Source organism: Miscanthus floridulus, chromosome 17 (assembly GCF_019320115.1).
Source record: "Miscanthus floridulus cultivar M001 chromosome 17, ASM1932011v1, whole genome shotgun sequence".
Lineage (NCBI taxonomy): Eukaryota > Viridiplantae > Streptophyta > Magnoliopsida > Poales > Poaceae > Miscanthus > Miscanthus floridulus.
The window spans coordinates 100,867,848-100,880,640 of NC_089596.1; the positions used below are offsets into that span (position 1 = coordinate 100,867,848).

The 12,793-nt window shown below is 46.5% G+C and overlaps 2 protein-coding genes across 2 annotated transcripts; one reads left to right on the forward strand and one right to left on the reverse strand.

Moving 5' to 3' along the window:
• The first annotated feature begins 9,589 nt into the window (after positions 1-9,589).
• LOC136516549 (VQ motif-containing protein 10-like) lies at positions 9,590-9,993 on the forward strand. The gene has a single exon (XM_066509969.1). The coding sequence runs from the start codon at positions 9,671-9,673 to the stop codon at positions 9,929-9,931; it is 261 nt and encodes an 86-aa protein (XP_066366066.1). The 5' UTR covers positions 9,590-9,670; the 3' UTR covers positions 9,932-9,993.
• Positions 9,994-11,915: 1,922 nt separating this feature from the next.
• LOC136514907 (uncharacterized) lies at positions 11,916-12,517 on the reverse strand. The gene has a single exon (XM_066508615.1). The coding sequence runs from the start codon at positions 12,461-12,463 to the stop codon at positions 12,050-12,052; it is 414 nt and encodes a 137-aa protein (XP_066364712.1). The 5' UTR covers positions 12,464-12,517; the 3' UTR covers positions 11,916-12,049.
• Positions 12,518-12,793: the final 276 nt, after the last annotated feature.

Below are 12,793 nucleotides of genomic sequence, written 5' to 3' on the forward strand. Positions count from 1 at the left end.
GTAATGTGGTTGAGTTCGAGGCCATCAAACTTGTCTTCTAGGCGACGTACCAACTTGCAGTACGCCTCCATTTTAGGGTCATGGTAGTTTGACTCCTTCATCACTTGATTGATGATGAGCTGTGAATCGCCCCATATGTCGAGACGCCGTACTCCAAGTTCGATGGCAATCTACAAGCCATTGATGAGGGCTTCATACTCGGCTACGTTGTTGGAGGCAGCGAAGTGGAGCCAAATCATGTAGCGCATGTGCACTCCGAGGGGTGAGATGAAGAGCAGACCCGCGCCTGCCCTGGTCTTCATCAGGGACCCATCAAAGTAGATGGTCCAGCAATCTGCCTGGATTTGAGCAGGTGGTAGTTGGGTGTCGGTCCACTCAGCCACAAAATTGGCCAAGACCTAGGATTTAATTACTTTCCGAGGTGCAAAAGATAGGGCTTCCCCCATGAGTTCGACGGCCCAATTGGCTATTCTACCTGAGGCCTCTTGGTTCTGGATTATCTCTCCCAGAGGGAAAGACGACACCATGGTCACCGGGTGGGACTCGAAGTAGTGACGTAGCTTGCATCAAGCCAAGACTATGGCGTAGATCAGCTTCTGGATGTGGGGGTAGCGTGTCTTAGTATTGGAGAGCACCTCGCTGATGAAGTAAACAGGTCATTGGACGGGTAGAGCATGCCCCTATTCCTGCCTCTCGGCCACTACGGCCACGATGACCACTTGGGTCATTGTGGCAACGTAGAGTAAGAGGGCCTCGCCCTTGGTCGGCGGCATTAGGACAAGAGGATTGGTGAGTAGTGCCTTGAGCTTGGTGAGGGCTTCTTCGGCCTTGGGGGTCCAAGAAAAGCGTTCGGATTTTCTCAAGAGGCGATACAGAGGCAAGCCTTTTTCACCAAGGCGCGAGATGAAGCAACTTAGGGCTGCAAGGCATCCCATAACCCTCTGCACTCCCTTGAGGTCTCGGATTGGTCCCATGTTGGTCACGACCGAGACGTTCTCTGGGTTGGCCTCGATGCCGCGCTCTGAGACTATGAATCCCAAGAGCATGCCTCGGGGGACCCCGAAGACACACTTCTCAGGGTTGAGCTTGATGTCCTTTTCTTTAAGGCATTTGAAGGCTATCTCCAAGTCATCGATGAGATCACTAGCCTTCCTAGACTTGACCACGATGTCGTCCACGTAGGCCTCAATGGTTCGCCCGATGTGCTCGCCAAAGACCTAGGTCATGCACTGCTGGTATGTGGCCCCTATGTTTCTGAGGCCAAATGGCATAGTCACATAGCAGTACATGTCGAATGGGGTGATGAAAGAAGTCACGAGCTAGTTGGATTCTTTCATCTTGATTTGATGGTAATCGGAATACGCATCAAGGAAAGATAGGGTTTCGCATCCCGCAGTGGAGTCAACAATTTGGTCGATTCAAGGTAATGGGAATGGAACTTTTAGACATGCTTTATTCAAACCGGTGTAGTCTACACACATCCTCCACTTCCCATTTTTCTTCTTAACTAATATAGGATTAGCTAACCAATCTGGATGGGACACTTCCTTGATGAATCCAGCCACCAAAAGCTTCTGCACCTCCTCGCCAATGGGCCTACACTTTTCCTCATCTAATCAGCGCAAGTGCTGCTTCACCAGTCTGGAGCCAGCCTAGATGTCCAAGGCATGCTCGGCGACCTCCCTCGGTATGCCTGGCATGTCCAAGGGACTCTACGCGAATACATTGGCATTTGCGCGGAGAAAGTCAATGAGCATGGCTTCCTATTTGCTATCAAGGGTGGCACTGACCCTCAGCGCTTAGTCGTTGGAGCAGGTGGGGTTGACCGGGACGAGCTTGATGGCCTCTGCGGGCTCGAAAGTCCCGACGCGATGCTTGGAGTTGGGTGCCTCGCTACCAAGTCGGTCGAGGTTGACGATGAGGGTCTTGGCCTCCACGAGAGCCTCGGCATACTTGATGCATTCGACATCGCAGTCGTATGCATGCTCGTATGTGGACTCGACAGTGATGACGCCGTTGGAGCTCGGCATCTTGAGCTTGAGGTAGGTGTAGTTGGGGATTGCCATGAACTTGGCGTAGTACGGGCACCCTAGGATGGCGTGATAGGTCCCCTTGAACCCAACCACCTCAAAGGTGAGGACCTCCTTGCGATAGTTGGAGGGAGTGTTGAAGCAGACGGGCAAGTCGATGCACCCGAGGGGTCGCATGCGTTTCCCTAGCACGATGTCATGGAAGGGCGTGGCATTGCCTCAGAGCCGTGACTGGTCGAGCTCTAGGAGCTCTAGGGTGTTGGCATAGAGGATGTTGAGGCCGCTGCCTCCGTCCATCAACACCTTGGTGAGCCAGGTGTTGCCGATGATCGGGTCGATGATGAGTGGGTACTGCCCGGGGTTTGGGACATAATCAGGGTGGTCATCCCGATCAAAGGTGATCGCCTCCCAAGACTACTTGAGGTACCGGGGAGCGGCCACCTCAACCAAGAAGACCTCTCAGCGCTCCTTCTTTCGCTGACGCGCCATGAGGCATGCTGAAAGCCCACCAAAGATCATGAAGGCATTGTGCACCTTGGGGAACCCGTCGTCCTTGTCGTTGTCCCTATCACCAGCGCCCTTCTTCTTGGCATCATCGTTGGGGAGCTCAGGCTTGGTGTAGTAACGCCAGAGCATGGTACATTCTTTGAGGGAGTGCTTTACCGGGCCCTGGTGGTAAGGGCAGGGCTTCTTAAGCATGTCGTCGAAGAGCCCGGGGCCTCTGGCAGGGCCTCGGGGATTCTTGCGATCTGCGGCCGCAACTAGATCGGCCTCGAGGACCTCCAGCTTCCCCTGGCGACCCTTTTTCTTTTTCTTGGGGAGGTGGGGGTCAAGGCCCTAGGGGCCTCGTCTCTCTGCTTCCCCTTGGCGTCATTGTCGGGGAAGATGGCCCTGACAGCCTCTTCGCCTAAGGCAAAGTTGGTGGCAATGTCGAGGAGAGCGGCTGCCGTGGTTGGTATGTTCTAGTCTGAGAGAGCAATATTGTATTTCTTGCACCGAGGTGCTTGTAGTAGGGGCTTACAAGCTGAGCGAGAGAGGGAGCTAGTCCTAGGTCTCTGCATAGAGTGGCGTGGGTGGCTTGAGATGTTGATCTCTTGCAGTGAGGGAGCGTGTGTGTTACAGAGCATTGTGTGTTGCTCGCACGTGTGAGTCTCATCCCCCCTTAGAAGCGGCCCTAGTCACTCCCTTTTATAGTCGAAGGGAGGCACAGGGGTGGTACATGTATTTGCTACGTGGTGTTTTATGAGTAGAGGTGATATGTCCGAGCCCTGTAGCTCGTCACTATGGCGGCATGGTCGGTGGAGAAGTCTTGTCCTCGGTGCACTAGAGCGACGCGCCGGTCACGCCTGATCCTGTATGACGTGGGAGCTTCTGTAGTGGCATGCACGCCTTCTTCTGTTGGAGGCGTGCTGGTCACTATATGTTTGACTGGCGTAGAGAGCCGAGGCTGGGTAGATGCGACGGTATGGGTGCGCTGATTCTAAGGCTACAGGAGCTTAGCCCTGTGCATGACGTGGGAGCTCCTGCCGCTTGATGCAGGGCATGGCATGTACTGTGGATGACGTGCCGGTCTCAGAGTGCTGACAACGTAGAGAGCCGAGGCCCAGTCGGTGCAGAGGCTGAACCATTGTGGGGGGCTCGGTGGGCGTGAGTCCCGAGGCTACAGGAGCCCAAAAGCGGATAGCTGAGGCTTGGAGGGTGCAGTTGGTCTTGTACATCGATTTCGAGGCTACAGGGACCCGGACTTGACTTTCCATGCCGCGATGTCCTTGGAGCAGGGGTTAGGTAGCACAATGTAGCATGGGTGTCAGCCATGGGCAAAGTGCCGAGCACAACGGCCTATAACCCCTACCCTGTCCTGTCCCAGACGGCATGGCATCGATGTGACTCCCGTCTCATCGGCCACTCCGCTGTATCGTGTCGTCGTTCTGCTGACGTCACGGGAGTGGTTGGATGCGTTAGTTGGATGTGATGTCCCATCAGAGAAGTTGGTTAAGGCGGCGGTGATGGGGTTGATGCTGAGCCGGCCTCGAGCGAGTCGGTAACTAGGTGCTCATTCGAGGCCTCGTGGCGCGGGGCCTTGGGCGAGTTAGAGAATCGGTACCTCGTCCGAGGCCATGTGGCGCGGGGCCTCGGGCGAGTCGGAGAACCGGTACCTCATCCGAGGCCTTGTGGCGTGAGGCCTTGGGCGAGTTGGAAAATTGGCACCTCGTCCGAGGCCTCGTGGTTTCGTTCTAGGCCGAGCCTGCTTCGAGTGAGCCCGGATATTGTTCGAGGTGGGCCAGGCGTCTAGCCGAGCCTTGGATAAGGTGGGGGTTTGCCGGTGGTTGTCTCTTGGCTTCGATATTTATAAGGTCTAAGCAATTTTTTCGATTCTTGCTTAGGGGACCCCTTTTTATGGTACCCGACAAGTAGCCTTGGGGGATGCACGAGGTTGAGAGGATCACGTTGGTGCAAGTCCCGCCGCTGAGACCTCACCGGCGACGAGCTTTCGTCAGTCAACGGCGTTGTCCACCACGATCAGTGTGAGAACACTATGCAATGGAGCCAGGGACCACCTGTCAGTCTTTGTGGCTGACTGTGCATGGGTGATAAAAGAGTTTTTGATCTTTTTAATTTTTAGAAAAGCATAATATGTGTTGATTCTTGGAAAATCCATACTTAAATAATCTGATCTGATAAAAATGTGAATTTTTTTGTGGAGCCATTTCATAATGTACTCTATCTAGGAAAAATATGAGATGGTAAAAATCAGTACTTTTGTTACATCTAAACATTACCTCTTTTAATTAATAAATGCAACTTCCATGATTTTTATAGATTAAAATAAATATCCAAAAATCATGAAACTTTATGGTCATGCTTAATATGCTTAAATATGCTTTCACAAAAAGTTTGCCTCTGTTTGGATAAAATTAAATTGTCCACTTAATTTAAATGTTTTTTATGGATTAATAAAAGTACCAAAATGATTTCTTTAAATCATTAAATGGTTAGCTGTGATTTTGGAGTTCATTGTGGACCTAGGAGCACGAATCCCTTTGATGTTCCTTGGCAAGTTAATTATTTGTTTGTGAATTCATAATCAACTTGTTTATAATAATAACTAATATTGCTTTGTGAGTAATTAACCAAACTTAACCGCAAAGGAAAGTTGTATTCAAGTTAATTAGTTTTTGTTTAGTTAACCTTAATCCATGTTTAGCATCGCATCATTCTAAAGCATGCATCTTTTATTTACGTTTAGTGATCGAGAGTGGTGATCGTTTGTTAAGCAAGAGGAGGGTTTTCTGTCTGTGGAAGTTGGTTATCTTTCTGTGGTTATTCTAAAGTATCTGACAACCCCGACACTAAAGGCAAGCCCTAGAGCATAAACCATTTCCTTATGTTTTACAAATGTTATTCACATAAGTCTATGCTTTGTGCATTTAAGTGAATAGGAGTTGGTTAATATGCCTTTTGCTACATGCCTTCCTTGACTTTCAATACTTATCCTTGTCACCCTGTTTAGTTATACTAGTTTTATAATGCTCAGCCATGCTTAGTTGATAAGAGTTCAGCAATGAGATAATGGTTCTATACTTAGGGTTGGTCCTAAGGTTTAATAATGATCATGAATTTAATTTGAGATCGGACGGACTCTTCGCTTGCATCAAGAATGGAGTCTTGACATAGTGTCTCGCCTGTGTCAATTAAGGACTATACCGTTGTAGACCTGTTGTGAGTCAAGACCTTGTAGTACTGGCCACATACTCCGGTAAGCCTGATATCTCAGTTGTTCCATTATGTGAAAAGACAACTGCGCACTGGGCATGGGAGATGGTGAGAGTAGCGTGTACACATCATGTGAATCCATCAAGAGTGGCGCTGGGAGGTGGAGTACTGTGCTCTTAGGTAGCGTAGACCGGTTCATGTTTTGGAGGATCCGAGTGAGGGTTGATATATGTAGGTTCAGGTTCAGGCCTAGACCTGCATATGTCATGTGGTAAGGAAACCCCAGCTGGGCCAAATTGATTCGAATCGCCATGCTTCTCGGAGGAGACTCGATTCTCTACTCTACATCGTAGTTAATAACTGAAACATTAGTTATTTGATCATGAGATGAGATGGTTAAAGAAGTGATTGCTTTAGATCAGGTGCAAATGAGAGACTCATAAGTACTTAACTTGAGCTAAAACTTTAAAAGTAAGGATCAATCTTTAGTAAGTGTTTCTGCAAAAGTAAATCTTGATTCTTGCTTCAGACTTACCCTGATTCCCCATAAGCCTACATATCCTAGAGTCTTTTCTTTTCATCGGTTAAGTCTTGTTGAGTACCGTTGTACTCAAGGTTTGTTAAACCCTTGTTGCAGGAGAGCCAGCAGTAGAAGAGTTTGTTGTGCACCCATGGGCAGGGTGAATCCCTTTGATTGTTGTATTAACTGGTACCGATCATGCTACCCGACTGCCTAGTTGGCTAAAGGTTATAAGTTTGTAATAACTTAATGAATAATTTATAAACTTATGGTTTGTAAGACTTCCGTCATTTACTCTGATGTAACATGTTTATGTATTTGTGCAAACTGTTGTAATATTGCAATGTCTTCTGTAATGGATCCTACTCGAACTAAGAAAGTGGATGATTCGGGGTTCCCCGAGGACACCCAACAGACTTCCTGAATTGTCTGGCTCCCATGTGCAGCAGTCAGAAGTCTCTAAGACCATGATAGGCATAGGTGGGCCATATAATTTGGGCGGTTCTGCCATAAGGTCTATCCTCATATTTGATTTGGGCAATTTCAAAAAATTTATTCAAACTCTTATAATCTTTTTCAAGAATTTTGTCCACCAAATCTTTCTCCTTCTTCAAAAATTTGCCCAGAATCTCAACTGCCTTAACTTCAACAGCAGAAACAAAATCTTCATCTCTTGTATACTTCTTCGAGTGAAAAGCTTCTTTGTCAGGATAAATATAATCCTTCCCCCTCAAAACTTTCTTATGAAAACAAACAAAACTCCAACCCTTCTTAAGAGGCCAAACTCGAGTTACAATATATTATTCGCAAAGATCACGAGCACTTTGCAGATTAGCAGTCAACTTATAAGCCTTCTCACAAATCTTTGAATTCTTTATACTAGGAAATTTAGGCTTGTAATAAACAACATTCCTTCCCATCTTCGCAGCCAATGGATAGCGCTTCACAATCTTCCTTGACTCATCCTTTGCTTCAACCATTGGAACCGTATGGTAAAACCAATACCGATACCAATTTTCAACCCACTTATTCTTGGAAGCAGGAGAAATTTGTTTAGCACCTCAAGCAGGTTTAAAACTACAACAACCAAAGTATTTAATAATAGTTTTCCCATCCACAGTCTTATTCCTAAACTGAGTATGCATCTCATGAAGAGCACAAAAAGCCCTGATGTCCAAGTTTACATCTTGACACTTCACTGCCCAAATAAAAAGAGCAATCTTTGCTATTCCATTAGGAGTCAAATGATGCATTTCTATATTATATGCCTTCAAAAGTTCTTCAAGAAAGTCTTGACATGGCATACGAAGTCCAGCTGCAAATTGATCCCCAAAAACCACACATTCATAAGGTTTTGGATAAGGAATTACTTCATTTCTAGGCAAATGAATAGATGCCCTCTCAACCATCCGATTAGTCACCATCCAATCTAACTCTTTATCATCCATCAAAGTTTGTCCAAACTTCAAAGACTTTGTATCATCACCAACCAACTCAGAATCAGACGTAGAAACATCTGATAAATCTTCACCCAAGTCAAACTGATTAGATCCAACTAGAGAGTTTGCAGAAGCATTCTTCTCTTGATCAGACATCTAGAAAATAAGAAACTTTTTCATCAAGATAAATAATAATAACAACAACAACAAAAGAAAGAAAGAGAAAAAACAGAAACAAACGAATTAAAAACTAACCTTCAGTCAACAAAACTTTCAACCCTAAAAAGAAAATAGTCTTCGGAAAAGAGTTTTGGCTCCGCAAAAAAAATCGCTTCAAAGAAAATTTCAGCAGCACCTCCCCGTCTTCGATAAAGTAGCAAAAATAGGGGAACGGACCGAAGTTTATATAGGCGGCTTCAGGTCAAACCTGACAGTTCAGCTTTCGACGGTCAAATACGACCGTTGCAATTCAAAAAACCAACTGTTCATAATCTAACGGCTAGAAACGATCAACTCCAAAGTTTGGGACGATGTTTTTTGTCTTCGTTGTAAATCCAAACTTCACGGGATTCAGACCTTTGGAGTAGGCCTTCGCCCACGAGGGGCTGTTGTTGGGGATTTAACTTCGCCAAGAAAACTCAGCCCCTGAAACTTTGAAGTTGAAATTATGATTTCTATAAAAAAAATTACTTGTAGGAAGAAGTAATGAAGCGAAGATGGAAATTTAACTTCGTAAGAAAGATTTCGTCTTCGCTGGTGAAAAAAAGAAAGCAAAAATTAGGCGAAGACAAGAGTTTGACTTCATCTAACATTATGAGAGAAGAAGAAAATCAAAGACGAAGACATCGATAAAGTTGATGTACAAAAGTTGAAGAATGAAGGCTCAAGAGAGGAAAAGACTACTTCGCCCTTGTAGTTGAAAAGGGTTGTAACTATTTGAGTTTGGGGTAAAATAATCATTCTATGGAAAGTACGAAGACTATGGACCCCTATAAATACCCCTCTGACATGTACAATATAATCATAAAATAAATACAACTTTGCCTTATGTTCAAACTTTGATGCTCGTGTAATTTCTTAACTAGAGTAGGAATACCTGCTTGCGAGGACTGTGCCAAATGGAATGTCTTGGTGTTTGGTTAAGCAGCAAGTGGTTAATTAATAGCTTGGTCAAAGCTTTCGCAAAAATTTGCGAGGGATGCAGCAGCACTCAGACTTGAACAGGTCCAAAACCACGGTCATGTACTTGTGTTTAACTCGGGTACGATATTGACTGGTCAACAGAATAGCAGCAGCTTCTTCACGGCTTAGGTACGGCCGGCTCTGACCGTGGTTACTTGTCAAACTACAGGGCCGGCCCAATGTCAAACGCCAGTGCAACTGCTGCTTCGACTTGCCGGCCTCTTCATCCGCTCCAAGGACAAACACGTGCATGCGGCCGCGTCATGTATATGTTTCGTCTCAGACAGGAAACTATTTTTACCGCTAGAATTTTTGCTAGCTAGACCAGATATATATTCAGAGCTGTAATTTTCATCTCGATCCTTTTCGTCATTTCAGTCATGTGCTCTGAATATAATTCAAGGTAGGTTGTACGAGTACGACTAGCTCAAAACCAATTTCTGTATGTTTTCCAGTAGCATAGGTCAGTGCCAGTAGTATACTTTGTCTACAGTAGTCAGTAGGTTTTGATAACCCCAGCAAGGAACAGTTCAAGGTACGTGCTACCTTGGTCCAGGCTTAGCGCCGCACCAAGACGAAGAATATGGCACGGCTCCTATATGATCCCCCGATCGATCGAGCTCTTCTCCACACACGCAACGCAGTCAAATTCCTGCCAGTGACGTCCCGTCACCTAGCTAGCTACTTTCTCTCTCGTCCTCTTCTCCTCCTCTCTTGAACAAAACGAGCCTGCAGGCTGCAGCCAAGATACTTGAGCCACGGCGCATCTGCAGCTAGCAATAGCAATGTCGACGAGGGAGGATGGGAACCCCAAGCCCGTGACCGTGAAGATCATCGAGACGGTGTACGTGGAGGCCGACACCGCCGACGACTTCAAGTCCGTCGTCCAGAGGCTCACCGGCAAGGACGCCGTCGCCGCCGAGCTGGAGGACAGCAGCAGGCCTGCTGCACCACCACAAGCTGCTCAAAGCAGGATGGGCCAGGGTCGTTCTCCTGGTGATCGCAAGGCTGCTGCTGACGCCTACAGCAAAAGGCAGAACGGGTGACAGATAGATCGATGTGTGTAATTACTCTACCCTGCATATATACTTTATATATATCATCATTCATGCAAGGTCTTCTTCTTTGATTTCTTCTGTCTCCCTCTTGTTCTTTCTTTCTTTCTTTCTTTTATTTATTCAATTTGTGAAATAGCTAACGATCAGTTGTTATTTCGTCTGAAACTTGTTATACTGTTACGATGAACAACGGCCTTTGCGGTAGCCGGTGTGTATGTATGAATTAATAAGATCTCGTAGAAGTTTCCTTCATGTTTAGATCTTCTGTCGCTCTGATCTGTCAGCTAACTATCTGTGGCATTTATTCAACATGGACTACTACGCTAAGCCCTTGTTTAGTTCACCAAAACTCCCAACTTTGGCACTATGCAAAAAAAAGATTCCCCGTCACATCAAACTTGCGGTATATGCATGGAGTACTAAATGTTGACGAAATCAAAAACTAATTGCACAGTTTGGTTGTACTTTGCGAGACGAACGTTTTGAGCCTAATTAGTCAACGATTGGACAATTATTACCAAATAAAAACAAAACCCTACAGTGTAACTACAGTGCCGACGAATTCAGCCGGCGCCGAATCTGGGATGAACTAAACGCGGCCTAACCTTAACAAGAACGGCTCTCGTTGTTCACCCTTCACCCTGGCATAGCTATAGAATCACATCACATCAAAGGAGCTGGCTACTACTCCGTAGCTAGTAGCAAGCAGTTGACAAAACTGACCAGAAACTGCATCAAATTAAAATCGAACCAGAAAGGTCAGACACATCGATCTTGTCGTTCATTGTTCCTTGTTGCGTGATGAACTCTTATCCATTATTGCATTTGTTTTGTCCAGTAAACGAGGGAGACTAGCTATGTTATCCTTGCATTAGTTGCCCGCAAGTCTAATTCACTACGTAGAGTACTACCGCATCGCACAACCTCACACAGCGGTATCCTGTTGCCAACGTTGAAGAAATGAAAGGGCTGACGCGTGCTTGTCCTACGTTCAAAAATTTTGCCGTATTCCTTATTTCGGTCGGCTCTTCGCCTCTTCTCTAAGGCGATGTTCGGGACAGCTTCAGATATGCAAAAATTAGCTTCACTCCTAGTTTCGGTAGCCAAACACTCTCAGATCCACCAAAACATGGATCATACCTCAAATCCGTAGATTTCCTATGGCTCCTCAAGGGGTGGTTTGAAAAATTGTGTTTTGTGGAGTTGGGAAAAACTATCCATCACTGCTACTGATTACACACCTCCCACCCCTTTGTATCGATTCGTTCTACCACGCTCATCCCCGGACACCAAGCTAGGCGTGGCCGGGCCCAGCTCCTCCTTATGCTGCTTTTTCATTTCGCCCTTGGATATTTTTTTTATAATTATTACATATGAATCCATATTGGAGATTTGGAGCTTGATCAGTCCCCAGTAGTTTTGTTGAAGCTCAGATCCACGGTAGATCTGGTGCTCCAGATCTATTTTCTCATAGCTGGAGCTATCGTAAATAGGCCCTAATTTTCTCTGATTTGCTATTGTTTCATCGCCTAACTAATTTTGATCTTCCAGAACCTAAACGATAAATACATTGAAGGTCATCGTTCATATATGTACTCCCTCTGTTTGTGTGGAAAAAAAATCCCTAGAGCTGTCCAGTCAATCTTTATTTAAGTTTTACCGAATTTATTGAGAAGAGCGTCACGATTTATAAAACCAATGCAAATACTCATTAGATACACCATAAAATACTTTTATAATGCGATCATCTAGTGTCATATGCATTTACGCCCTTACATTTGGTCTAACATAAAAAAATGATTTAAGACAACTTTAGAAAACAATTTATGCAGGGACGGAGGAAGTATGACCCGATCAACATGCATGGTACTAGTAGTGTATGAAAAAGCATAGCATTTTGCTTTTATTTAGCTTTATTTCATCATATTTCTAGGAAAAACTAGAGTTTATCCATCATCAGGATCAGCAGGTAGGAGTATACATAAGCAGCTCATCGTAACATATGCAGCCATATTGGTGACACATCAAGATTATTTAATAGTATATGCGCTATATATAGTGGTGTATTATAATAAATATAAGATCGATATATTTATGGATGCATGGCTACTCGCCGGCGGCGAAGGCGTCAACGGGGAAGGTCTTGGTGACGCCGGCGAGGCTCTTGAAGTGGATCTTGCCGGTGGGCGGGTCGTCGACGGCCATCTCGTTGATGGGGGGCCAGAGCATGAGCTCCTTGGCCTTGACCCCCTTGAGCTTCTTGATGCCCTTGGGCTGGATGTAGCCGGCGATCTCGACGTCGTAGCTCACCTGCTTGCCGATCTTCTGGAACCGGTGCTCCACCTTCTTGCGCTGCGCCAGCCAGAAGTAGCCGGTGTCCCGCACGAACCCCACCTCCATCACGTCCTCCAGCGGCAGCAACCCCAGCGGGAGGCCGAACTCCTCCAGCAGCGCCGCCGCCGCCTTCATCCCCTCGTCGTGCCCCTTGGTCACCACCGCGCCCTCCTTCTCCGCCGCCATGGCTAGCTACCTAGCTGCTTGGTGGTGTGTGTCTTACTTGCTAGCTACTAGCTGAGATCGATCGACTTCGTCTGTTCTTTGCCAGCTGTTGGTTGTGCTTGCATTGGTGGTGGCTGGGCACGCATATATGGGGGGAGACGGGTGGGCAGGCTGCAAGAGCGTGGAGCCATGTTCAGCTTGGACTCGCCGTTGGTTTCGGAATAGAGCGCGCGGTGTTGCATTGCAATGGGACACGCCCTCGGCCCTCGGACTCGGACCTGCGCGTCGATCGATTATTTTCGGCGTCGCAGATTTTTGAATTTGCCGTTAGTTCGTCAACTCCGAGGGGCC